At 38.9% G+C, this 27,198-nt stretch overlaps 5 protein-coding genes and 2 long non-coding RNA genes across 10 annotated transcripts; 2 read left to right on the forward strand and 5 right to left on the reverse strand.

Moving 5' to 3' along the window:
* Window positions 1-663: 663 nt before the first annotated feature.
* LOC103319943 (zinc finger protein WIP2-like) lies at window positions 664-3,211 on the reverse strand. Of its 2 annotated transcripts, none has more exons than XM_008221536.3 (2): window positions 2,283-3,188; window positions 664-1,274 (listed from the first exon to the last, which is right to left on the reverse strand). In XM_008221536.3, the coding sequence occupies exons 1-2, from the start codon at window positions 2,970-2,972 to the stop codon at window positions 840-842; spliced, it is 1,125 nt and encodes a 374-aa protein (XP_008219758.1). In that variant the 5' UTR covers window positions 2,973-3,188; the 3' UTR covers window positions 664-839. The 2 variants fall into 2 exon arrangements, with proteins under 2 accessions (XP_008219758.1, XP_088900342.1); XM_089044216.1 differs by lacking the exon at window positions 664-1,274 and adding an exon at window positions 1,281-1,687 and having other exon boundaries at window positions 2,283-3,211.
* A 2,122-nt stretch (window positions 3,212-5,333) lies between these two features.
* Window positions 5,334-10,559, reverse strand: OEP80 (outer envelope protein of 80 kDa). 2 transcript variants are annotated; one of them, XM_008221520.2, is made up of 16 exons: window positions 9,694-10,559; window positions 9,111-9,204; window positions 8,882-8,964; window positions 8,605-8,702; window positions 8,414-8,483; window positions 8,142-8,232; window positions 7,889-7,970; window positions 7,744-7,779; window positions 7,350-7,503; window positions 7,112-7,252; window positions 6,878-6,948; window positions 6,674-6,752; window positions 6,460-6,575; window positions 6,138-6,285; window positions 5,900-5,969; window positions 5,334-5,730 (listed from the first exon to the last, which is right to left on the reverse strand). In XM_008221520.2, exons 1-16 carry the CDS (start codon window positions 10,366-10,368, stop codon window positions 5,576-5,578), a joined length of 2,163 nt encoding a protein of 720 aa, XP_008219742.2. In that variant the 5' UTR covers window positions 10,369-10,559; the 3' UTR covers window positions 5,334-5,575. The 2 variants fall into 2 exon arrangements, with proteins under 2 accessions (XP_008219742.2, XP_088901772.1); XM_089045646.1 differs by lacking the exon at window positions 9,694-10,559 and having other exon boundaries at window positions 8,882-8,972.
* A 2,658-nt stretch (window positions 10,560-13,217) lies between these two features.
* LOC148921310 (uncharacterized) lies at window positions 13,218-13,700 on the reverse strand. The gene has a single exon (XM_089048602.1). It carries the CDS (start codon window positions 13,698-13,700, stop codon window positions 13,218-13,220), a length of 483 nt encoding a protein of 160 aa, XP_088904728.1.
* Window positions 13,701-16,528: 2,828 nt separating this feature from the next.
* Window positions 16,529-19,054, forward strand: LOC103320009 (Concanavalin A-like lectin protein kinase family protein). The gene is given in 2 exon segments (XM_008221617.2): window positions 16,529-17,821; window positions 17,824-19,054. Coding segments are annotated over 2 exon segments (2,031 nt in total). The 5' UTR covers window positions 16,529-16,695; the 3' UTR covers window positions 18,729-19,054.
* A 1,305-nt stretch (window positions 19,055-20,359) lies between these two features.
* On the reverse strand, window positions 20,360-21,884 carry LOC103319920 (uncharacterized). 2 transcript variants are annotated; one of them, XR_016126746.1, is made up of 2 exons: window positions 21,456-21,884; window positions 20,360-21,334 (listed from the first exon to the last, which is right to left on the reverse strand). It is a non-coding gene; the product is annotated as an uncharacterized LOC103319920 (long non-coding RNA). The 2 variants fall into 2 exon arrangements; XR_016126745.1 differs by having other exon boundaries at window positions 20,360-21,362.
* A 1,046-nt stretch (window positions 21,885-22,930) lies between these two features.
* Window positions 22,931-26,863, reverse strand: AHG2 (Polynucleotidyl transferase, ribonuclease H-like superfamily protein). Its single transcript, XM_008221504.2, is given in 8 exon segments — window positions 22,931-23,817; window positions 24,108-24,378; window positions 24,459-24,585; window positions 24,928-25,041; window positions 25,340-25,440; window positions 25,443-25,667; window positions 25,797-25,927; window positions 26,463-26,863. Coding segments are annotated over 8 exon segments (2,049 nt in total). The 5' UTR covers window positions 26,819-26,863; the 3' UTR covers window positions 22,931-23,093.
* Window positions 23,429-23,977, forward strand: LOC148921311 (uncharacterized). The gene is made up of 2 exons (XR_016126747.1): window positions 23,429-23,570; window positions 23,673-23,977. It is a non-coding gene; the product is annotated as an uncharacterized LOC148921311 (long non-coding RNA).
* Window positions 26,864-27,198: the final 335 nt, after the last annotated feature.

Consider the following 27,198-nt stretch of genomic DNA (forward strand, 5'->3'; position numbering starts at 1 on the left):
CAGAAGGACCGTAAGCACTCATAAGAAAAAAAATATTAATTCCTCCGAAAAATCGTATTATGGGAAAATGAGGAAATGGGATCTGTCATTTTTGGTGAGGGTTACATGGGCTTCACATTTCTCTTGATATTATGCTTAGGTAAACGTCGAAAACATCTACTTTTCAATTCTCCAAATAAGGAGGCCAAAGGAACAATGCATGAACTTTTCAATTCAATCCCATGAACTTATTTTTATTGTTTTTCCCAATTAATAACGACAACATATATATGTCACTGTCTACCAATGCACTGTTTTGACTAATGTGCATATCCTTTAGAAACTTTGAAGAATACACGCTTGGCTTGGGATCTTCTGAGTTGCGTTTGTATAAATGATATGACTTGAGCTGCTTAAGCCTTTTGCCCTTTCGTTGTTTTTGATGTTTCCAACAACTAGCAAGCAAGTCCTATATATCCACCAAAGGGTTTTTACTCTTAATTTGCAATTAAGAGATGAGAAAAAGTGGGATATACTTGTTGGAAAAAGGAGCGCATATTGTACCATTCATTTTCCTCATGGCCATGTATAGCTAAGATATGTACCTTCACCCAAAAAAACTGATGAAAAGAAATTGCCAGTGAGCATGAGAGAGAGCGAGAGAGAGAGAGAGAGAGAGAAAAATTACAGGAACTTGGTTTATCATTGATGTATGAGGAGCCATTGCTAATTAAGGAAGATTTTTAAAAAATAAGGAAAAAGAAGAAGCAAGAACAGAAGAATGAAGAAAAGAGCATAGCTAGGCTAGCTGGCTTCCGGTCATAAGCAAACGTTATTCTAAACCAAGGTCACTAACTAGCTCACTGGGAAGAGTAATTTTCCTCAATTTCCGAGGCCGCATCATCATCTTCTTCAAAACAGTCAATGCCATAAGCTGCATGGCCATGTCCAAATGCCTTGATATGATCTTTGAGAGACCTCTTGTGCTTGAAATCAGAGCCACAAGTGCAATACCAAAGCTTGCCGCAATTCTTCTCATGGGTTCTCCAATCACCTCTCACTGCAAAAGCCTTGCCACATTTTCTACACATGAAAGGCTTGATCCCATGCTTTCTCTTGTAATGAGTTTGGAGGGTTCTGAAGTCTTTGAGAGGCTTTGACCTTGGATGGTCAATGTTATTTCTGCAACCTGGTGCACAGCAATAACAAGGCAGTCTAAGCATGGCTGTTGGCTGTGTTCCTCTTAGAGACTCTGGCCCTTTTCTGTATTGAGATCCATGCCCCCACATATGCATCTACACATATAATTTTATTAATTAGTCAAGCAAAAACCCACCTCAAGCTGATGAGGGAAGAAAATGAAAATGTAAAGGAACTAGCTTTCACCGAATAAAAAGTTGGACTTGTTGTGCATAAGATTCGGATGTCTTTGAAATGTTGATTCTTTTTAGAATTCTTTGAATATTGCTAGCATTTGTAATTTGTTCTTTTTCTAAAACAAACATGGGTGATGGGTCAAGGTGTTTTCAAATGAAAAGATAAAGCAAACGTTATATATAGCACTGTTGATGATACTGAGAAATTTATTGGTTCCTCGGGGTTTGATGAGGAAGATCATCTGATTCTGAAGGCAGGAAGAACTTGGGTTTGAGACAGCTGCCAAGCCAATGTGAGAGACACAAACTTCAAGGAGCAAAAAGCACAATTGCTGTGTAGTTCAATCACATAAAGAGGGGTTATAGAGCTGATCATAATTATTCTCAGAGACTCAGTCTTGGACCAAGTAGCTAGCTGAGATTTATTCTTACTTTTTAGATCCCAAAACCCACAAATCATGCAAAAAGATGAGAAAAAAAAAAAAAAAAGAGGGGCTGGTGTGGTGATCATAATATAAAGTGCCATTCTGGACATACAAAACAAAAGCAAGTAAAAATGATTTAAAGTTGCAAGAAGAAGAAAAGGGAAACCCTAAGGACCCATATAGTACCGCTGCTCTTTCCTCTCACCAGTCCACAGCATATATATATAATAATAATAAAAGTTAAAGACTAAAATCAAGCTAAAAAAGAAGTGTACAAAACAAAGATAGATAGGAATGGATTTTCTCTTTCTCAGTAAAATCAAGAGAATATGATCAGAAGCAGAAAGTGATGGGAGCTAGGAAAACAAAAAGTGAATACTTTTTTCTTTATAAAAATAAATAAATATTTCACACAACTTTTTTTTTTTCCTTTTTTTTCCTCCCTCTAGCTAAGAAATCATGGAACAATTCAGACATATATGAAAGCTAAAATATGTTGTACCTGCATGTTATTGTATCTGTTGAACGTCTTGAAGCAAAGAGGGCATGAGAACTGGGTTGGACCAATTAAAATCTGAGCAGGAGTAGGGATCCAATACTGGCCCTTGTTGAGTCTGTTTGGGGCATACCCAGCTGAAGCAACAGTCACATCTACTACTTCTTTATCTGATGAGATTTCTGGGGAAGAGAGCCTAGAGATCAAATCAGCTGATAGGGTCCTGCTCGGAAGCCCTAAATGTAAAGCCACAGTAACAGTTTCATCAACTTCATCTTGATCAACAATATCAGCAGAGCTGGAGACGACCAAGCTTTGGTGATCAGCTGAGTCTTTTCTACTGTTGTTGTTGTTTTGATGATCAGCTTCCATGGCATTGAAAGAGGGTTCTTGCAAGTCTTCATGAGGATGATGGTGTCTTGAAGGGCTTAGGCTGAGGAGGGGAAGGGCTTCTCTTAGAGGAGGTGAGGGAGGTGATGATGATGAAGAAGAAGACTGGTGGTGATTAATGAAAAAGCTTTGATTGTGCACCATCAAGTTATTTGATGAGCAGAAATTGTTGTAATCTCTATAATTAGGAGGAGCATGGAAATTATATGGATTAATAGAAGAAGGTGTGGAGGGCGAGGAGATGTGGTGGAGAGGGTTGAGATTGAACCAGCCATTATTGAAGTAATTAGAGTAGGGATCTGTCATGGTGATGATGATGAGAGGTGGGAGAAGCTAGAGAATGGATGGCTTGCTAGGATTGGGTTAATATACACACAGAAGGGGGAGAGAGAGAGAGAGGACCAAAAGTTAATAATAAGGTGGAGGAGAGTGGAGACCTATTGAACAAAATCACCAACTCAAAAAGAAGCAGCGGTGTAGTGTGAGGGTGAAGGGTTAAAGAAATGTCAAAAATCAAGGTTGATAAAGCAAACCCAACTGAGTAAAAGGAGAGACAAGAAATCACTTGTGAGGTGTGACCAAACAGTGACAAAATATGCTAGAGAGAGAGAGAGAGAGAGAGAGAGAGAGAGAGAGAGAGAGAGAGGAGATAATCTTGGGACTTGAAAGGACAAGTCACTTATTGAACACTGTGTACAAACGGTATACAATTATGTGTACATACTAGCTCTATGGAAATGAAGAAAATAAAATTTACCTCAACAACCCAAAGACTCAACTTTGATGATGAACAAGCATAACAAAGGCAAAAGACAAAGTTGGTAATAAAGATTGTGGAGCTTGTCCCCCATCATCCTATTCCTCCTGCTCCCATTGAATATTGATGTGTGTGTGTGTGTGAGAGAGAGAGAGAGAGAGAGAGAGAGAGAGAGATTGTACAATATACAACCATCCATGCATACAGCAGAACAGAAGCCAGCTAGCTATAAGCTAAGGGTTGTAATTTTGAGATAGATGTTATGTAAGTATACATATACCATATTATTTTAAAAAATTAATTGAATTTTCTGTGGCTTTGGGAGGCATACATAGTTAGATCCAAACCCAGCATTTGCTTTGGTGGGCGGGCCATGGTCGGCTAAGTTGGCTCCCCACGAGCACAGAGAGATATTGTCCTCATCTCATCTCATTACTGTTTGCTTGCTTGTTTACATGCACAACAACAACGTTACTGTTTCTTCTCTCTCTCACATCTCTCTCTCTCTCTCTCTCGGCTGATCTGTTATAACAGCAGCTGAAGCCCATTTGGCTTTATTTATTTTTTCTTCTAATTAATACGTATAATGGTATGGGCCAACCAACTGTCTACGTATTGAGCCGACACTGGTAGTAGTATTAAGCTTTGACAAAAATTTCGTGTCGTGAAATTACAATTGTTTACTAAAAACTTTTATGAAATAAATGCATATGTGTCCCCATATCATCCTAAGCCTTAAAACATCTGTCTAAGAGAATATATATATATATATATATATAAATTACAAAATCAAAAGGGCAGCTTAAGATTCTTGTCACATCCCTATTCGTAAATTTACAATTGTTCTCGTAGAATGTTCAACCTCTCAGGATCTGGTATTCAAAGTAGAAATGTACAAATTGAAGGTGGTTCGAAAATGTATTGATGCGCTTCAAGTATATTTTGCTAGAGGAAAAGAAGATAAGGGAAGAAAAAACCTTTTTCCATTTTCGTGGCAATTACGCTATTAGATCGGTTTTGGGAAGAAGACACACTTGCGAAATGTTATTGGGACAAAGAACAAAAGAACATAAATTCAGGAAAACAAAGTTTGCTGCAAACTCTGAGCAGCATGGCATTGGCTACCCTCATCACTCCAATTCGGTACCAAATTGCCAGTACTTTCTAGTCCCATATACATTTCGCGTACAATAATATTATAGAGACTTAGTGTGTGAATGAATATCACATTCAAAGTCACAGTTCAGTGCATGGGACCCTCTCAATAATAGAGAAGAGTGATGCTAATGCTATCAATTGTCGACCATGTGCGCACGTGAGTGACGGTAATCTGTTAATATCAATGATTGAAAATCACCTATGTAGTGCGTGAACTATTGTTGCTAACAAAATTATACAGAAGAAATCAATCCTAATAATGTGGGTTGAGGAAATTGATTGATATCTGTCATCTGTGAGCATTAACACGTGGATAACTTTTTTTAATTTCCTTTACTTTTTAACGAATAAAACGTGGGGACAATCTGGATGATTGGGCATTCTTTGCAATTGGAGCGAGAAGAACAGCAGGTATGAATGAGCTTTTGTATTTTATGAAAAGCAAACGCCTTTTCTGCTAAGTATAAGTATATTATATTTGCCCAAAATTACGAAGACGAGCCATTTTTAAACTTTCTACCTGGCAATGTAGGATGGCCCTATTAAAAAATGAATAATCAAATTAGGGCTCAGGTTAACGCAATTAAGAAATTGGACTTGGGCCAAACCTGAGTGAAGAAGGTTGGCTCATGTCAAGCCCAATCCGGAAAACTTAGGGCCAGCCTTACTTTTTCTTATCTTCTCTCTTTTAAATCTTTCCTTTTTCATTATTACAATGTATGGGTATTATTTTGTAGTAAAAATAAAACGGATTAAAGAGTGGTAATGAAAATAATTTCATTAGAACTGGGTCGTGAGTATTAAGGCTGACCCAGATCATGAGCAAGGAAGTAAAATGGGGGTGAAAGCGAAACAATATCCCCATTTGACAGTGGATAAGATGAAGGCAAAGCAGCCCAAAGAAACAAGACCATTATGAAGAAAAGCATGTACAATATCAAGGAAAAAGAATAATAAATGAATTAACAGACAGCCGGGCAAAGTAACACGGGCCCTAGTTCCGGTGTCCAACCCCGAAGTGAAATCTCTTTGTATGCTTATCGTTAAATGCATATTCGAGACGAAGAGGCCCCAATGGTGAGTCCAATCTGATGCCAAACCCGTAACCGTACCCGCTTCCAGGCTTCAGCCTAGCACCCGCAGGATCACCTGATCAAAAACAAAACATAACCACCTTTAAGAACATTGCCTGTAAGCGAAAGGCAAAGCTAATGCGAGAAAAGTTTACATTTATGCATAGATAATCTCAGGACAAGATGGTTCTTCATGGTTTCAAGGATTCAAGAGTGAATAGTAAATTAAACTAAGGGAAACCTACCAGGAACAGTGGGGCCTGATCCAAGATCCGTGCCATAGTCAGCAAAAATAACTCCTCCAACTGGCCCTATCTGCAACAACAGGACATGACATGATGATGGATCAAGGAATCAATGTTTTCTTCAAGCATACAGAGAAGACAGTTTCCCACAATAACAATCAAACATGATAAGCCCAGCACAGATGCTTGTAAAAACCCAGAAATGAAAAAGAAAAGAGAGCCCATTTTCACCACATACCACGGGAAAAGAAATTTCTCCAGAGCCAACTGTATAAGATCTACCTGAGCCCACAGCACCTTCTTCGTAACCTCTTACACTATTTGTTCCACCGATGACAAATGCTTCATGTGGTGGGAAGTTACCAACCACATGGCCACCAGACAAACTAACAGTGCAAAGCATAACAAAGTCAAAACCAAATTAAAGCATCATTTGCTTAATTTCAAAAGAAATAAATTACAATAGCAAGTTGGGTAAAATTTTGGGTGAAACTATAAAACTCATAATGTTTTATAATATTCGACTGCTCCTACTCTTGACAAATACAAAACGGCCATACCTTAAAAGAAAGCGAGCAGGGCCAAGTTCTAGGTCTTTCCTGGCACGAGCATTTATTCTGTTGAAAACCAACCATTCAGGCAAAACAGGAAGTCCTTGTTCCATGTTGAATACCAGCTGCAGAGGGCCATAAATGAGTATCAAAGTACAGTGGAAGTTCAGAAAGAAAAAAAAAAGTGAGTCATAATTTTGTGAACACAGTGTCATTGACTAACCATTGAAGACCCATGGTCACCAGAACCTGTGTAGACACTCTCAAGTTTAGCAAGTAGCATATCGTCATGGTTATTGCCACTAAAAAACAAAAATGGCAAACAAAGAGCAGAAGATTAGAATCATGGATCACAGCAAAACTTAAACTAAGATATGGAAACTAAACTAAAGTAGTTTGGTTTTTAGTTGATTTCAGACTCGTGTACCTTGCAGTTAGGGGACTGCTGAAGAAATCCTTGATAATAGGATTTCCTCTCTCATCACGAGCACCAGCATGCTGGCCAAATAGTCCAGAATATGGATAGTTAATGTTACAAATAAAATACAACCAAGTCAACATAAATCTCATAACAAACCTTCCAAGTTCAAAACCACCACTGAATGTTAAAACTCATCCAAGAACACACACACACACACACACACACACAAAGCACAAGTACCTGAAAGATAAGCCCGGCTGTTCCACTCAACTTTGGCCTTATGGGTCGGCTGAATTCAATACCAGCTGTGATGCGACCAATGGTCAAGTTGCTACCATCTTGTTGGTTACCATGGATGAGTGTTCCAGGAGTTCTTGAATTCTAACAGAAAAGAATTAGTCAAGCATCTCGCCATCAAGAATTTTCAAGTGGTGAATGGTAAAACAATAGTACTTTATACAATACAACATTAAAGTACCTGAACCATTATAGTCCTGGACGTCCGCATATCATCTCCTGCAATCCATGGATCTGAGTAGTTTATACGAAATATTGAGTCTATCTGGCCCCTCTCCAGAGAAACATGGAGCTTTTGGTTTCTTCCAAAGAGATTCCTATGAGAATATGCAAAGCTGCAAAGGCAAGAAATTTTTTTATGTCAAAAGTGTAATAATGAAATCATAAGAATCTAGTGCAACACTAGATGACATGCTGAGAGTGAACACTAACACTATTTGAACATAGACACATGTATATTTGTATGTATATGTAGAAATACATAATGCTTACAGAATCCAGATGGTCTGTCACTTCATAAAATATTAATAATAGAAGAATTTTCAATACATAACTTTTTATGTGCAGTAGATTACCTTCCAATGAGTCCTGAAAGAGGGCCGCTTGTAATTCTGAAATTAAAGAACAGAAGTTAACATTTTATACCACAAAATCTAAAACATAAACTCATATATTGACCACAAAAAAAGTCAATTTGTATGTTCCACTCATTTGACTTACCCACTTGATATACCACCACCAGCAGAAAAACCTCCACTCGGTCGCTCAACAACATTCATGGTGATATCAACCTTACCAGCATCTACAATTTTGCAGTAGTTTTAGCAAGCAACGCATTCAATCACATGCATGAACTCCACACAAACATGTATAAATTATTAAAGATAAACAAAATAATAATAATCATTGAACACTAACAAGATGGAAAATATGTTTTCCAACAAAAATATTTGCAAAAAATATTCTTTACCACCTGCTGGCTGGGGTATAATGCTAACATCTTCCATAAGTCCCATAGTCAATACAGTCTCCACGTCTCTTTTTCCTTGAAGCATACTGTAGACCTACATAGGTATCATCCCAAGTAGCAACCCTTAAAAGTTGACATGTCACCACTAAATTTAGTGCATTTCTTTAAGGAAGAACCATATAAGCATAAATACTTGATGGCAAAATAAAAGCACAATGTTCCCAAAAACCCACTAAGATCATTATTATATAGAGAAGATACGTCCAGGAAAGTACCTGACCCTTCTTTGTAGTAAGTTGGCGAAGTATTGTTTCGGGCTTTGTCTTCCCTACAGTTGGTTCCCCACTAAGAAGAGCACAGAAGAATTAGCAAAGATATCATTTCATACCACTTTTTCAAGAAAATTTGAACATTATCCATGCATGCAACATCTGTAAATGCGAACTCGATTAAACCAGGAACTTACGTCTTCCTGTCAAGGAACCTTATGGAGATATTATTGACCTCCGCTTCTGATACTTGTAACTTAAGAACACCCCCCGAGAGACTCTCAACAGCTGAAACCTATAATGTAATCAAGAAAAGAGCTGTCTACTATTATGAAAAATCTTGATAAAAAATAAAGCACAGTGAAGTCTTCACTGAACCAGTTCTACATTCTACAGCACTAGAAATATTAAGTTCATCTTTGTACATGCCGAAATTCAAAATAATTCTGAAAAACTTATAGAGAAGAAACCAACCATTGCAAAAAGGCCCCGATCCATGTACCAATCATTGATGGAAGAAATAACTTCATTCAAACGCTTAAGATTAATAACTTTTCCTGCACAACTTGACACCAAAATCGAAAATCAATATAGGACTCTTTGATCACACTTAAGTGGCACACCAGAAAAAACAAATGATCTTTCGTGCAAAGAGCATGCATGAACAACCCTAAATATGTAAGAACGTTGAAGAAAAACCTACCATATCCGTCACAGAATGCATCCTTTATAAACTTCGCTGGAAGAACATTTGCCCCTTCACATACTAGCCCTTGAAATTCCTGGTTTGGTTTTACCTAACACCATTAAAAGATTATTAAACTCTTTTAGTTCCAAGCCAAATCAAATACGAAACATGTTCTCACACATGTTCATGACATGAGTTTGCATCACCTATGAAACCATAACACAAAACCATGATTGCTCGCTCTCTATTTCAAATTTATTTATTTTTAGGCCAAATCTCTCTATCTAATGTAAAGACAATGATAAGAGTTAAAAATGATCATGGACAAAAATCAATACAATAAATGCATAAAAGTGATGAACTCAACACACAGATAAACAAGCGCCTTGATAATTTGCATGAGGTCATAAGGACATAAATGAAATTGAAAATGACAAATGAATACAAAAATAATACAAATAATAAACACTAAATGCTTTTGGTTCACGACAAGCATTAGTTTCAATTTCTTTAAGCTCTTCTCCTACATTTATTAGGATTATAAACAGAAAAAAGCACAGAACGCAATTGAATTCGACAACAATGCATATGCTTGTACCTGAAAGATCAATCGGATACCGTCTCTCGTATCTACAGCGACTGGCATGCAAGAGCAGAAGTATCCACTATCGAAGATTCTCTGCACGTCCTCTTGGACCTCGCGCACAGTGAGCGCCGAGTTGGGTCGGCAAGCCTTGAGAGCCGCCAAGGCCTCCGCTTCCAGGTCCTTCCTCTCCAGCTCTTCACCGTCCTTGTTCCTCACCAGTACCTCGCTTATCAAAACCCTCTCCTCGTCGTGCCGACTCGATGAGTGGCCCTTCTGCGACTGAGTCGACTCGTCCGGCCGAGTCAAAGACAACGACGCTGAACATAAAAGCGGCGACTTCCCTACAAACTGACTGCGGTCTGCATTCCGATTTCGTGATTCGGACTCTGCCGAATCAGCGGACCGAGTCAGGGACAACGACGCGGAGCAAAGAATAGGCAGAGAGTGCGAGCGACAGTTTTGAGTTACTGCAGTGCACTGATTCAACTCGGTGGACAGAAAGGGGGGCCATTTTAATGGTGGAAATTGTGCGAAAGCTGAACGAGTCTTAAGCGAATCGATGAGTTGAGCAAACGAGTTTCTGGTTCTAGCGAACAGAAAGGGAAGGTCCAATTGCCGATTTTTCGGGGGCCGAGGGACTTTGACAGAAGGCGACGAAGTGAACCGAACCTCGTCATTCGGCGGCATTGTATTTGGTCTGAGAAATGAGAACGGAGAGAGTTGTTTGGGTGCAGAGACACTTGTGTGGAAATAGGAGGGCAGGGTTTTAGGGATGCAATTCAAGAAAGGAAAAACCCTAAAGCTTAGCTTGGACCACACTGAAAACAGGGAGGGGTTGGGTGAAGAAGACGGAGAAAAAAAGAGCAGTGGAAGACGGAGAATCTGTGAGGACTCGTACAGTTAACTTATTGGTTTCGGCTCGGGTGTGGCTCGTGGGCTTGGGCCGGGTTGTTGTTGTCGGCCTTAGTATTTAACCCATATTTCACACCAACTTATTATTTGGTAATTTTTGTGGATGCACAACCAATATATTTACCTCTAAACGCTCAATTTCTAAGAACACTCCTAATTAAATGATACAAAATTATTATATATTTTTTTTAAAGATAGTTAGGTTTCATTCAATTGTAAAGGTTACAGACTTGAGTGAACAAACGTGGCCTCATCAAAACCTTGCTTAAAACCCAGTGGAAAAAATCTGAGACGAAGGAAAAAGAGTGTCACATGCTCCATAAAGACTACAAACAAAACCAAAATAAAGTCAACTAGCAAAGACACATTGTCCTTGGAAGACCTCTTCAAGCCAAGCGTCTGAAGACACTACCAAAAGCAAACTTAGCATGGCTCCAATAAGACACAAACTGGGAACAAAGACAATAAGAAAATTCAATTTGATCATATGCCATACTGACATCAAGCATCACCACAACCTTTGGCTCCTTTTTTCGTCATTGTTTGTTGACTGAATGCATGGGCTCAAAAGCAAGAGATTATCAGGAATGGACTGGACAGGAACAAAGGCGTTTTGAACACTAGAAATCATCTCAAGCAAAATGATCATCAAGAGGTTAACTAGAATCTTTGCACAAAAGTGGGGTCTTGAGCTCTAAGGAATTGTCTTAGAGCATGGAATATGTAGGGGTTCCCAAGCCCCAGCACATTCCATTCCATTTGTCTCGTTGAAATTGACGGGGTAGCCTTGCTAACCCTGTCTTTGTGTCAATCTCCAATTGAACAGTGTTCAGCTCTGATTGATGCGGGTTCTCATCACCCTTTTGGGCCTTAGATACCAATTGGGTTGCTCAAGCCTTAGCCTTCCACGATAGATGTTGACGCCCACTTTGATTTGCGTTAACAGTTTGAGTTGCCCCGCCAATTTGCTTCCCTTCCAAGCTCGCTTTTGGAAGAGAGAATGGGTTGATGCCCATAATATTAGAATTATGACAGCTTTTAACTCGAATAATTGAGGGAGAGAAAACACCACCATTATCAATTATATTCTTTCCTTTCTCAACATTCATTGGCGAGTTAATTGCCAATGAATCAGTCCCCAAGAACTGCTCCTAATTTAAATTTCCTTGAATGGCCTCATTGCTCCTAATTTACTCCTCTTTTGATGGTCAGCCATAATGGAGCCATTATTCTCATTAATGGTGCCCTGTCGTAACTGATCCCCTTCGTCTTCATCCTGTTCTCGACGCTGAACTTCGCTGGCAAGGCCCAATTCGTATGAGCTTGGAGCTTTCATCACCCATCTCGACCGTAGTGATCTTGGTGGTTCCATCTCATGTTCATCTAACCATTCTTTGACCTCTGCTTTGAGCCATGAACCAAAGGGTTTGAAATCCCCATGGTTAACAATAGAATCCCGAAGTGAGCACTGATTCAAGACATGATCACAAAGGCCACACATATAACAATAGTTTGGAAGCTTTTCGTATTAAAATCTCAATTGAATACAACTCCTTTAATCAAAAGGAGGCAACTCCCAACCTTTGGGAAAGTAAAACGCAAACATCATTTCAGGGGTTGAGTGACATCAATAATAACCTTTATTATGAGAAAACTTCCCAGGCAAGCACCTTCTCTTCCAGAATCAATCTCAATAAACCTCCCCAAAATATCCCCAATGAGTTGCCCAGTACTCCTCTCCATATATGCCAGAGGGACACCCTTAACTCTAATCCACAAAGGTTGTGTAGTGAGAGGAACTTGATGGGGGTCTTCAAAACCATAAGTTTCTCCTAGGATCAGAAGAGCATTCTCAAAATTCCAAGGACTACCTTTGAGCACACAATTTCTATCATTTTCTGACAGAAACGAGAACAAAAACTTCTCATGCGCCTTGGATAGGAAAATTTCACCGAATAGGGTTGAGTGGAAAGAAGCAAAGAAAAAGGAAGAAGGAGGTTAGACAAAATTAGGGGTTCTTTGTGCCTATAAAAGGGACCTTCTTCTATCCAGCAAAATCAACAACCAGAGCCTGACCAAGCTTTGTCAAGTGGCTGGGAATTTACACAAGCCACCCAATCTTCTTCCTCGTTTGTTTTCTCCTTTCTCTAAGAAAGAAATCTCCCTAATCTTCCTTTTTTCCATTTTAACCCTTTGTTCTCTGTAAGAAACTCACGCTTCTCTCTCTCTGTGTTTATGCTAAACTCATGATTTTTTTGCTCTCATACCACAAGCTCATCATGCTAAGTCATTAATCAATCTATCATGTTTATTTGACTATTGGTGAAAAGAACCTGAGGGTGTTTTTCTAAGGTTTCATCAAACCTTTCAAAACCTCTTTTAGGAGCTTGGTTTCTGAACTCAGATATTTTGGGAATTTCTGTTCGTTTTTTTCTTACGACAACCCAAGTCCATTCGTCAAGCTGCTAGAACAAAAAGACCCCACAAAAATCTATTAAAATCTCAATTGAATACAACCCCTTTAATCAAAAGGAGGCGACTCCCAACCTTTGGGAAAGTAAAATGCAAACATCATTTCAGGGGTTGATAACCTTTATTATGAGAAAACTTCCTAGGCAAGTACCTCATCTTCCAGAATCAATCTCAATAAACCTCCCCAAAATATCCCCAATGAGTTGCCTAGTACTCCTCTCCATATATGCTAGAGGGACACCCTTAACTCTAATCCACAAAGGTTGTGTAGTGAGAAGAACTTGATGGGGGTCTTCAAAACCATCAGTTTCTCCCAGGATCAGAAGAGCATTCTCAAAATTCCAAGGACTACCTTTGAGCACACAATTTCTATCATTTTCTGACAGAAAGGAGAACAAAAACCGCCCATGCTCCAACTGGCAGATCTCTACACAGGCTCTTGGTGACCAAAGCTTCTTCATGGTCCTCATAAAGAATTGTGCCTTAAAATTCTTCAGGCTGAGAAGCCTCCCAACTAAAAAGAGACATTGAGCTTGCCTATTGTTTCCAATAGGACGTCGCTCAAATACTATAGACCTATTTTCATCCTCAGTGAGATTGAGTTGCGTGGTAAGTTTGTCCACAAACGCATCCATGGCAGCAAAGAATCAATCAAGAATCTTACCTAGCCAAGAGAATAAAGCCTCCCACAGTGACATGCACTCAACTACACTACCAAAAGAGTAATCTTGGACTCTTTCTCACACTCTGAAAAATCTCACGACTCTAGGCAAGAAGGAGAGACTGGATTGGATGCTCATATATATTTGTTTATACCAAAATGAACAGCCAATAAGAACCAGACACGTGGACAAGATTGAACCTGACAATGGAAACCTTCGGCACCTACCGATTCATCGTTATGGCAACCTCCTTCTCCAGGACACATAGTAGGCCCACAATCGATGTCCATAGTCCCACATTGAAAATCTACTCAACTAGCACACCTCCCAAGGCTTATAAAAGGAGCACAATTCCCCAAAATGGAGGTAATCGGAACTTACGACATCGCCCATGTTTGCCGCTTTGCGTTCACTCCTGTGATGGAAGGGCAAAGTTCCCACGCCTTGAGAACCATAAACTGGTTGACAAGTCAGCTTTCTTTAGTGTGCAAGCGTGCCATCGCTAGCAATACAAATTCTAGCGGACTTAGTTTGGAGTAGATAACTTACCAAGTTCGATTTACGCAAACAAACGATTGTGAATTTGGGTGAGGAATATCTCCCAAGTAAGTTCTTTTCTTGCCTCGACGGGTGAGGACTTTAACAATTTATCTCAAGATAAACAGTTCGCGAATGGTTGATGGAATTTAAAGCCATGGAATTTGAAGCATTTTAGCGTAATCGATGGAATTTGGTTTTTAGGCAAAAACTTTTACAAAACTATAACAATAAATACTCATGCTAGAGAGATGAAGATACAATTGGAACTCCATTTACGCCAGGATGGGAGGCTCATGTTGACAACTCGATTGCTAAGTTTCAACTTTAAATCGATACCAAAGGTTGATTCTGAGCTTCAATGTACTTTAAGCTTTGTGAAGCTTCTTAAAGTGGGCACATTCTCGAGGACTTCAGGCTAGAGGCTGCACTGTGAAATTTGAATGACTTATTTTCTAAGTCTGAACCTTGGGAATTCTAATCTAAAGCTGGTTTTCACTTGGAATTCAAGTGAGCTTCTGGTTGAGTTGTTTGTTTGTGTCTTGGCTCAATGAGCTTTGGTTGCTTCAGTGTTTTGAAGTCATCTTGAGTTTTTGTTTTTGATTGATTTTTTGGTTTTTTGAGTGTCCTCTACCCTGTTCACTCCTTCTTGTATTTATAGAAAAACTGTTTCTTCTTTGGAGTAGGGTGATTGTGTTTTTTACAAAGATATTTTCCCCCTTTTCTCTTCTTCTTCAATTCTGGCAGATAGGCTCTCGGATAGGTGATCACTTCCTGTTTTCATTGCCCTTGTGATGTTTTGCAGTGATGGTTAGTTTGATTCTTTTCCCCATGCTTTCCTGCTTATCCCTTTCTCAGATTTGTAACTTGCTTATCTATCTTGGGAGAATTACCTTCTCTGTAAAGACAGGAAAATCTCATATACATATATAAGGGACTTAATCTTGATTCTTCTTGATATCACGAAACCTTCCTTCTTCTATGGCGATTGCCATTGACTTTTTCATCCCGACTTTTCACCCCCTGACTTAGCCATTGCGACTTTTATCCTGTGAGGCTGCCATGTGCTATTAGCTTTAATTGATCTGTCGTTTAATCTTACCAAATTGTACTTATTTAAGCATCGGAGAGTCTTGGCACCACACCGGTGCCTAAAGGTCTTATCAGCGTGTGTTATTTACAGATCACGTGCTCTACCGAGGCCCAGAAGCATACCGAATGCCCAACATCACTAAGTTGGCCTAAGAACTACCGAACTATTTTTTAGCGTCAACAATATTAATTATAAAATTTTCACTCACTCTTTAAAGTTTTGACTGACAAACATTTTCTCCATGGTTCGAGATGGAGTAAAACGTTTGTATCTTGTATTTATTTATATATTCTTTATTGCTATCAATAATATACTGATAGTAAGCATTTCGATGTAACAAAGCTTAATTAATTTAAAATTTTAATTAGAACAAAGCTTACAGCATGAACAAGCATATCTCTCCGCACCCACCGTTGTTATTAAATGATCGTATCCTCCGATAATACTATATAATCTATGAATTAGACAAAAACTAATGCGGTTTTGTGTATAACGGCTACATGACGTGTGTTGTCCCATTTGAGCTTGCTGGATATGGAATTTTGGATCTTTGACTCGATGATCACATGTCATTGTTGAAATCTCGAGCCTTCTCTTGTCAGCATTGAAATCTCCAAAACCAAATCTTACTACTCTAATAATACACAACTATCCAAATTACAAAACTTGAAAAACAAAAAAAAATAGCAACGCTTTCTTGTTAAATATATGACATGTTAAGAATTTAATACCATACAGTATACTTCATCACTTGGTAGTATAACAACGTAACATATCATATCTCTTGATATAAGTACGTTCTCTTGCAAATTGATCAATGCCAAGTAATTTACTTCGTATTAAGAATTAACAAATGTTGATCGAATAGGACTCACTAAAAACCTAACACTACTCATCAATGGTTGAAAATTATTCCCGTCAAACCCGAACTATAAATTGTTTGACAAACAAACAAATGAACTTTGATAAAGTTCGACAAATGTTCCCTAACTGCTTCTGGTTAATAAAATTTACTTCTTTTCGATAAGGAATATGAAATTCTGTGCTATTGTTGCTCCCCACTTCAGGCTCTCCTAATACGGTGTCGTTTTCAGGACTTCCATTCCGCACTACCAAAGTCCCTCATAACCGTTGCAAAGCCCTCTCGGTCTAATATTCCTTTCAAACCGACCCACGCGCCCATTCCCGAACCGTTTAAAACCCACTCTCTCTCTCTCTCTCTCTCTGAACCTCCAAGAACTCCATGTTCTCCCTCACAAACTTCAAGCTCTCTGCTTTTGCAAAGAAAAAGAAAAGCCCACTTCTTTTCACTCAACACCAATCGAATTCTCCACAGCCATGGCTCCAAGAAAGCTTCTTGTTTTATGGTTCGTCTTCATGAGCCTCTTCTTCTTCGTCACAGACCCACCTTTTGCCTCCGCAGAAAACGTGAACTTTGATTTCCCCTCTTTCAATTTCCGAAACCTCACCTTCCTCGGCGATTCCCACATCCGAAACGGCGTGGTAGGCCTCACTCGTGAGCTCACCGTGCCGTCCTCAAGCGCCGGAACTGTAATCTACAACAACCCAATTAAGTTCTTCGACCCTGAAGCCAATATCACAGCTTCCTTCTCCACAAGGTTTTCTTTCTCCATCACCAATGTCAATCCGAGCTCGTATGGAGACGGCATGTCGTTTTTCCTCTCACCTAGTAACAGGATACTTGGCAGCCCAGGAGGTTATCTGGGTCTTGTTAATTCCTCCCAATTAACCAAGAACAAGTTCGTGGCCGTTGAATTTGATACCAGGCTCGATTTGCATTTCAACGACCCCAATGATAACCATGTTGGTTTGGACATTGAGAGCCTCACTTCAATAAAGACCGCAGATCCAATCTTGCAAGATGTTGAATTCAAAAGTGGGAATTCTATTACAGCTTGGGTTGATTACAAGAATGACCAAGAAAGGCTCAAAGTGTATTTGAGTTATTCGAGTTTCAAGCCCGGAAAACCGGCTTTGAGTGTGGATATTGACCTCTCTGATTATCTAAAGGAGGTTATGTATGTGGGTTTTTCGGCTTCGACTGAGGGGAGTACTGAGGTTCATCTGATTGAGAATTGGAGCTTTCATACATTTGGGTTTGTTCCTACAAGACCAAGATTGCAGCCTCACAATGTGTCTGATACTTATGTGGTGGTGAATCCGAGGATTCCGGTATCTGGTTCCACCAATAAACACCACAAGAGGCTTGGTTTAGGCCTTGGGATTGCCGGGCCGGCCTTCTTTTGTGTCGCTCTGGCGGTGTTTGGTTATGTTTCTGTGAGCAAATGGAAGAACATGAGAAGACAGAAAAGCTTCAAAGCAGAGGTTATAGCAGGGCCAAGAGAGTTTGGTTACAAAGAGCTCAAGTCAGCCACAGGAGGGTTTCATTCTAGTAGGATTATTGGTCATGGAGCATTTGGAACTGTGTACAAAGCCTTTTTTGTCCTTCGGGGACTATTTCTGCAGTGAAAAGATCCAAGCATTCCCATGAAGGTAAAACTGAGTTCCTTTCTGAGTTGTCTATTATTGCTGGTTTGAGGCATAAGAATTTGGTTCAACTCCAAGGTTGGTGTGTTGAGAAGGGTGAATTGCTTCTTGTTTATGATTTCATGCCTAATGGGAGCCTTGAAAAGGTGCTTTACCAAGAATCTGGACAAGGTACCCTATTGGATTGGCACCATAGACTAAATGTTGCAGTTGGTTTGGCATCTGTTTTAACATATCTGCATCAAGAATGTGAACAGCAAGTCATTCACAGAGACATAAAGACTGGAAATGTGTTGCTCGATGGGAATTTTAATGCGAGGCTTGGCGATTTCGGACTGGCAAAACTCATGGATCATGATAAGAGCCCCGTTTCTACACTAACGGCTGGAACAATGGGATACCTTGCGCCTGAGTATCTTCAGTATGGGAAGGCAACTGAGAAGACTGATGTTTTTAGCTATGGTGTGGTCATCCTTGAAGTGGCTTGTGGGAGGAGACCAATAGAGAGAGAACCAGGCAGTCTCAAAATGGTGAATTTGGTGGATTGGGTTTGGGGACTGCACTCAGAAGGAAGGATTATCGAAGCAGCTGACAAGAGGTTGAATGGGGAGTTTAAAGTGGAAGAAATGAGGAAGCTGTTACTTGTGGGTTTAAGTTGTGCTAATCCAGATAGTGCAGAGAGGCCTACAATGAGGAGAGTTTTACAAATCCTGAGTAACGAGGCAGAACTTCTAGGCGTGCCAAGGGTGAAACCAAGTCTCAGTTTTTCTAGTGGATTGCCTTTGTCTATTGATGACATTGTTTCAGATTGTGAAGAATGCAGCAGCCCCACCAGCTCTATGTGTGAGATCATTATTAACTGAAATAGGTTTCATGGTTTATTAGGCAATATATGCAGATTGCATAGTTTATAGATAGATGAATTCTTTTGTTCTTTACTTTTTACCACTGCTTTTTTAATCCTGTAATTTGAAGATTAGAGACTGTAGAGTTCACTGGCCTGAGTTCAAAGCTATCTATTGAACTGTGTGGTCTCTGCTTTATCAGGACAAAAGAAGCTTGCTTGAATATTTCAATTGTAATGACTCGTTCAAGTAACATCTCTTGTAACCGATTTTCTTTGTAGTGACAATGAAAGATATGTAACTGGTTTAAGAGTTGAATGTACACAGAAATGATTTCTATACTATTCAATCTTATTAGTTTTATGATTTTCTGTTTTTTTGGGTAGTGTGTTCTGTGACTTGCTTATAGCTCTGGGTGTACATCTCTTCACTTTGGTTTGACACTGGCATCAGTTGCAATAATTATTTGGATAAGACTACCTGAGAAATCCTGAAAATCTTTGGATTACATTGCTTTCTTCCCCTCATTTTAGGTAGAACTTTCGGATAATGGCCTAAGAATCTGTGTAAAGCGACTTTCAAGAAAAGGGGAAACAAATTCTAACCCCTTTAACTCCGATCAATCCCTGTTATAAAGTAAATTCGAACTGGCACAGAAGCATAGAAGTAAAAAGTTTGGATGAGTTCTTATGAGAATTCTAGTCTAAATCAGCACAATAATTAGAAACTGACAGAATCCTAATTCAAACCAAAGCAGAACACACTAAAGAGATATTGGTTCCTCCATATTGCCAAACTCTAGGTAGCAGGGTTTGTAGTAGCAATGTTGAATCAAAACTCTGCAATATTATACTTCTCCCATGGAATTGAATTGTGCCACCAAGCATGGAACTCCACCTTATTTCACTGAATTATCATAATTAGCCTTTTTTGTGATCTCCATCTCCGATCCTGGTTTCTGCTGGTGCTCTGATCTTTCCTTGCAAAACTTTACAGGCTTTTCATGTTCCCTTCACATAGAGGATAAGCCAGGAGTATGTCACTTTTAAGTCCTCCTTCACAATCCAGCAGATAATTCTTGTATCATTCTTCTACGCACTGTAGGTCATGAAAACCAAAAGGAAAATATGTGCCGATTTCAAGGCAGTCACAGTTTACAACATAAACAGAGGTTTTCTGTGGAACATTTCAATGTTGGTGCACAAAATGGATGACAATATCTGTACTACGTACTAGTAGAAACAAAAGATTATTAGCAAAATGCATAGCCAATTGATGGACTGTGCTTCACTATGAAAAAATGTAAACTGACCTTATTTGAGCAAGAGCTGAAAAATAATTCAAAAAATTTAGAAGAAAGGGCTTGCTTTCTTTCATTCCTTTTTCTATACATGCACAGTGAGAAGGGATATATACCTTTTGAAGTACTTTGGAAATATTTTACAAAGACATGGTTTAACACCAAAGAGCAAAATGACATGTCTTTTTTTTTTTTTTTTTTTTTTTTTAAATTTTAAGAAAGAGAATTCATTCAAAAAATATAACAAAAGACGTACAAAGAGCGACATGATACAATGACCTCGTTAAAACCTTCATAGGACAACTTCATGGGACAAACCTCAAGAGAGGAAAGAGCATCACACATGTCATTGACTAACAAGAGAGTTCAATTCAGGCCACTCTGAACCATTACAATAAAAGAACAAATCAAAAAAGAAAACTAACACAAAACCGCAACTAGAGACTAACACAGTAGACCCACATGAGAGGACCATAGAAATCCCAATAGTAAACCCACAGGAGAGGACCACAGAACATCCCAACTGTCAAAAAAAGCCTTCTATGAGCAAAATCGTAGTCTTTTGACACCCACACAAACTGCAAGGCATACAATAACAGAAACCAGGAGAGAACACGGAGGAGGAACACTAAAGCAACATTAAAGGACCCTCGAGAAGCACTCCACTTCAACTTAGAACTTGACAAAGAAAACCTTCTATGACCAAGCATAGTTCTTCCATCGGTGCAAAGTAGAGAAGAGCACCATATCCTAACAACTATCACCAGCGTCGTTGCTGCTGCCGTCATTGAAATAGAGACAAAACATCAGCCACCAGGTATCACAACTCTCCCGAGGAGAGACACAATCCAGCGTCACTACTATTGCCACTGCCGAGACAAAGACAACACCAGTCACCTAGAACACTGCAAAAACAACCAAATAAAACAAACAGACCTAGATCCAAACAATCTAGACTATCTGGGAATGGGAAGGGGAGGAGGAGGGGATAAGAGGAAGGGAAAAGATGGAAGAAAAAGAAAGGGGGATGAGGAGAGGAAGTGGAAGATGAGCAGTGGCCACCTACCCCTTAGCTTCCTTGCGGTTGGTTATCTGCAAGGAGAAACAGGACCAAGGTTCTCTCTCTCTCTCTCTCTCTCTCTCTCTCTCTCTCTTATTCTGCGGTAAAATGATATGTTCTTGTAAGGTGCAATTTTCTACTTGACAGAAAGTTAATAAGAGATCACCAACTTCTGCTCATGCATCTTGAAAAGTATTAATTTGTACAAAATTGACACATCCTTGCTTCAATTGGTGACAACTGCTACCTCTTTCTTCTGTTTACCTTTAAAGGAAAACTTATACATAATCATCTGCATAGAATTATTTTTACAGATCCACAACAAGAAAGAAAGTTTTAGTTTGCATTCAAATTAACACATATCATGTTGATAAGAAGACCTTACATATGTGTTAGATAGATGCAGATCAGACGGTGCTGGTAACATCAGAGATGTGGGAATGCAAGAGATGATGACAGAAGAAGAGAAAGCACACTCCCAACAGTGGCAAAGATCTCTTTGGCCAATGGCGGGTTGTGCTCTCTCTCTTCTGTCAACATGATCTCTCAGCTCATTCACATTCACATCCATCCACCCTCAATGCCACAAGGCATGCCTTCATCCCTGCCAGTGGAAAAACCATGAATTTGGATAATGCATACAAAAATCAATCATATAAACTTGCCTTTTGACCCCAAAAGTATTACATATATGATCTTGATGTTTTTTTATGAACATATCCCTCACCAATATGAAAGTTTTATCAAAACAGAGTTGCATATGTATATATATATAGAGATGAAAAACAAGAAAGTTAAGAGCAGGCTCAAAGAAAACCACCACTTTCTTTCTTCTCCTTTCCATGACAAATTAGTAAAACCACCAAAAAATAACTGTTGAGAAACAAGGACTAATGAAGCAGAACAAATACGTATAATCTAAAAACTCATCTGCAAAGACTACTTTGAGTCTCTGTGAGAGTGAGAGATACGTATAAACTAAAAACTCTACCACAATGGAACAGTTACTGATGGATACCTCCCCTTATAGGGACCTTTACCTCCTCTTAAAGGGACCTTTTCCTCCTCTTGTAGGGACCCTTTGCCACTTGCTGTAACCGGTGACTTGTGAACTTTGACCGGCTAGTGAGGTTAAAATGGTCCTTTGAACGCATTTATATATGCCTCTGTTGTAATTTTAGCAGTTTCTTTCTACAAATTTGGATTAAAACCCGATTAAAACCCTTAACTATCACAGACTCACAGTTATTATTAATGTCACCAAGAATTATTCAAAACGTGTATTTAATTAAGCAGCAGAAAATGACGTTTATTTAATTAAGAACCGTGTAAGCAACCTCTGTAAACCAAAAATGGTGAGGAGGATATTGACCGGCTATTTAGGTCAGGTGGATCCAATTTGATTATCCGATTCACCTTACCAATACAATGCAATAATCACGCGTGATTCAAGAGGGGGGCATTTTTTGTGGACGAAATGCAAGAGAGGGGCATGGTTTTCGTGGCTGTGGAGAATATCTTGACCGTTGAATGATGACACGTGGAGGACATGCAGGGTGGTTAGGTTGGTGATTTGGTATATGGCTAGTGGCTTGGCTTGATGACTGTGATGAAAAAAATTCTGCATTCATGTTTGAGTTATTATCCTTTCATTTTCTTTGAATTTATAGTTACTTGTTTGAACATGATAAATAAACAAAAAATAAAGAAATTAAAAGCATTGTAAAATTGTTTTGTAATTTCTTTCAAGGGTTAAAAACGTTGAACATTAAACCTTGTGTACAGCTTCTGATAAAAACCCTAAAGAAGCTTTTATACAAAGGCTTCATGCCACGCTGAGATGCAAAAATAACAGCAATGAAAATCAAATCACTCATACATATAATTACTTGGCTTTTTTTATTTTTGAAAAAGGCATTTTAGTACATATAATTACATTTGTTTTCTTCCTAACGTCACATTCCTAACAGTATACAAAAATCTCAATAGATAGAATCTGTATAAATTAGTTTGAGTAATTGAGTCAGCAAAACACAAACGCAGGATTCACTTCATTTTTTTCACCCAAGATCTCTCGTTCTAGGCTCTCCATTGCTGCCTTAGATTCAATCAATTTATTTTTCCATTTAGTACCAACTGCGTCTGCCTGATCCGCAAACAAGATCTTTGAGCTGGGTGAACTGCAAATGTCTTTGTAAGTTTCATAATTAGCAGCTTGGGTATTTCCACCTTCCAAAAGTCCAGCAAGAGGATGCAAAACTGAGACCGGACCATCACTTCTCTCTAAAGCTTCCTTCAAAATAAGAAATTCAGAGACAAATTTTTCCTTGTTAAACTGAACAAATACTGCCGTTTCATCCAAGTGGTAGATAGACGTGACAGATGTTGGGCCAAAGACTTTTGAGATGCATTCTCGTATGTCCCGCGCCTTGAGTTTTGATGGGAATCCCCAGATTAAAGCAATGTTCTCAAACAAAATCTCTGGGCACCTCTTTTTGTGGTTAGTATACCCCAAAGATACTGCATTTTTCTTACCACTGGTTAAATCAATAATGTCTCTATTACTCCAACTAAGGTATAGAAGGTTGATGTGCTTCTGCAGCTTCTCATTGTGGGCCAAATGTTCAGATGGCAAAAACGACTGAAAATCAATCCCTAGATGACTGCATGTCTGAGCAAACACACAGCCTGTCATAAAAGCATCATATCCCGCTTCATGTTTGGCTCCAGAATTCCAGTTGGAGGACCTGCAAATAGATAATTTTGATAAGATTGACTTATTTCTAAAGTGCCTCCTCTGCTTTTCCTTTTCTTTGTATATTAAACAGGCAGGACTATTCATTATTTTGATTATCTTTCTCAATATATACTGGTTATGCTATGAAAGAGATCAAAATGTTCACCTTATTCTTTCGAGTTTTCACCCTTTATCTTTTATGTTTCCTTTCAAAATGTGGCAATAAAAACTATTGAGACCCACCAAATAAATGAGGCACTTCCAAGTTATTATTATGGGCAGATAATGGAAGAAGCAAACCTCAAATCATCCACTTGAACTTCAACTTTAACACACGATTGGAATGCCAGATCAGTGCTTTTCTTCCCAAGAGCAATTTGTGGGCATAACATGGCAAATGCTGACGAAAGTGATGTTTGGGACTTCTTCATCCGTTGCTGAAGCACATTATTAGCATTCAAGAGCATTTTGGTGTCAACGACATACGGAAAGCACTTGTTAACAGAAGAGACAAACTCTTCAGCAGTAGAAGGAAGAGGACCTACAAATTTGCTGTATATATGTGCAATATCTGTATGACAGCAAGAAGACGTCTTAGCAATGTACAAAATCAAATTCAACTGTTTATGAAACTAGCACAGATATTTATACCAAGAAAGCAATTGTGACCAACAATCAATTTCTGTTCTGATGAAAGAAGGTCAATAACGTGATGAAACCCAACTGCAGCTTGAACCTTCACCTCTGCCTGTCTACAATGCTCATCCTTCACCTCTTTCTGCAAAAGGTTTGCAACAGAAAATTTTAAAATTCACATGATAACAAGCCCAGACATGTCCCTTCGTGATATTTTCTGTTCTCCCTATTGCACTTTCAGCACAAACATGCTCCCATAAAAGTATTTGAAAAAAAGAATGTATACATAAATGCCAAATCTATCCCTTGAGAGTAATTTTAATGAACATTGTCATTTGTTTTGAACCACCAAGACCTCTCTTTAAAAAGAAGAAGAAAAAAAACTGAAAGTCTGAAAACTATTTCACAAAGGAAACATGCTAAGTAATCTTTCACATTTTGGAAAGTTTACAGCAGATCTACCTGGAGGAAACAAATTACTTACCATAAGTAACTCCCTGTCGTCCTTGGAATCTGTACGCACAACTAGTTGCTGCTGACAGGTATTTTCACCATTTATCTGAACATAAGCAAGATCTTGGAAATGCCTTCTGATGATCTGCATGATTTCATTTTAATATTCAGCTCAATAAAACCAAGACTGAGAAGAAACCATGTTATTTACATCCACATAGAATCCATCTCAGCATAATCACAAAAAGTACAAGAAAATATTGAAACAACAAAATTGGAAACCAGGTTTCCTCAAATGAATAAAACTTCCTTTGAGTACGTTTGACTCATTTGAGGAAATTACCCAAGAATGTCTAGGAATGATGTTCTAGACCACATATCCAAGATTTATTTGTAACGAATAACAATCAAACAGTAGAAGATTAAAATGCAAAAAAAATTACCAAATGAATCAACCTAAGCTGATGAGAAGTGAATCCACTCAGACTAAGAGCAGGATGCATCTTAAAGAAAATGGTTCGTAACTGTTGTTGGGAGTCATTTGAGTTTCCTGAAATTGGAGTTCTCCATTACTATTTCTCAACAACCCATCACGCCATTCAGTGAATATGTTCTTCATCCGTTCAGTGAAGAGAGTGTCAGCCATCTTGACCACTGGCATGTGCACAGGTTCTTTCAAGTTTGACCATTTAGCCAATAATTCATCCTCATATGCCAAACTCAAATGTCTTAGTGCCTCAATTTCCTGTCCTTTGGATAAATAAGATATTCCTGATATTGTACAACAGTCCTATTTTACAAACTGAGAGCATCTTTAAAAAAAACTATATGAAATATGAGCCACACCTGATAAAAATTCTTAAATCACTACTTCATATAACAACAAAACAACTGCACTACCTTCATGTATGCAGATATTGAAATCGAACTGGTATTTAGCTAAGAAATCAATTGATGTAGTCTGGCATAGGAACTCATAAGCGGGGTTTGTGGCTGAAATCTCTTGACGTGGAAAAATATAGAAATTGTGCCTGCCAGAGTATACATATTGTTAAACAATAAAAACTAAATGAAAGATTTACAATGGGGCAGCTTCGTTACACAAAATCATTTTATCTCAGATGAATGTGCTTTTGCATCTGCTTCAAACTACACAAAACAAAGCTTAACATCCACACAACTAAAGGTTCTGATACAACAAACACATGTATAAACCAGGAATGTAAGCAATTTCGGTCAAACCAATCTCAAATTTTTCTTCTTTTTTTGTAATTTAAATTTACCTGCATTTTAAAAAAAACTTCAAAAATTGAGCTTTTCACTCCAAACGCCAGAGAAAAACACTCAAAATCAAAATTGTGTCCTCTCCCAGCAATTTCTCAGCAAACTAGTGAAAAGTCAATGTGCCATTAACAAGAAACTCATGTACTATCCCTAAATTTCTGTTCTTTTCTTACTTCCCCATTTTCTTGGCAGCCAAACAGAGGACAAACTAACAACTAAAAAGAAAGATAAATGGCTTCGAACAAAAAAGAAAAAAGAAAAAAAAAGAACAATGGCACGTACGGATGAGCAATGAAGGAATGCTTGGAAGAGTCCCATCGAAAGGGGCAAACGCCGAACTGAAGCACAGCAAACTTCTCGGCCGAGTCCTTGACCTTTAGGTAGCAGACGTCGGCTCGGTCGAACTCCAGCGAGTCGCGCCACGGCGCGCTGGTGATTCCGGTCATCTCGAGATCGATGGCCACGAAGTCGGCGGCGGCGACATGGCGGCGCAGCTCGGCGAGAGCCGGCTCGAAGTTCGACTTCGTTACGTTTTTCAGAGGAAAGGTCGATGAAGGTTGTACGGACGAAGAGGAGGAGTTAGATAGGGCACGTGACAGCGCATGTGATAGAGCCCTCACAGGGCGGTGAGTGTTCATTGTGTGAGCATTGTGTGAGTTTTCGGCCTTCGGGTTTTACGCAGAGAAAGAATTTTCAACCCAAGGTTGAAGATGAAGTGGCTAAACGACGTCGTGGGGTGGGGTAGGCCCAACTAGGATGCTATAGAACAAGGCCCAACATCCTAAGGGAAGTTTGGGCTCAAGAGAAGAAGGGGTCACAACCTAAACTAGAGGTTGGTCCAACAGAAGACCCAAGCCTAACCCTAATTTTTTTAAATCATGTTAATTCATTATTTACCACTAGCGCGTGCGAGAGGTTTTTTTAAAATAAAATAAAATAAATTTATTTTAGAATTAAAAAAGATAATGGGTAGTTGTGTTCCATAAAAATAGAATCCATTATCTGATTTTTCTTTTAA

This window comes from Prunus mume, linkage group LG1 (genome assembly GCF_029339155.1).
Source record: "Prunus mume cultivar Tortuosa linkage group LG1, ASM2933915v1, whole genome shotgun sequence".
NCBI classification, from domain to species: Eukaryota; Viridiplantae; Streptophyta; class Magnoliopsida; order Rosales; family Rosaceae; genus Prunus; species Prunus mume.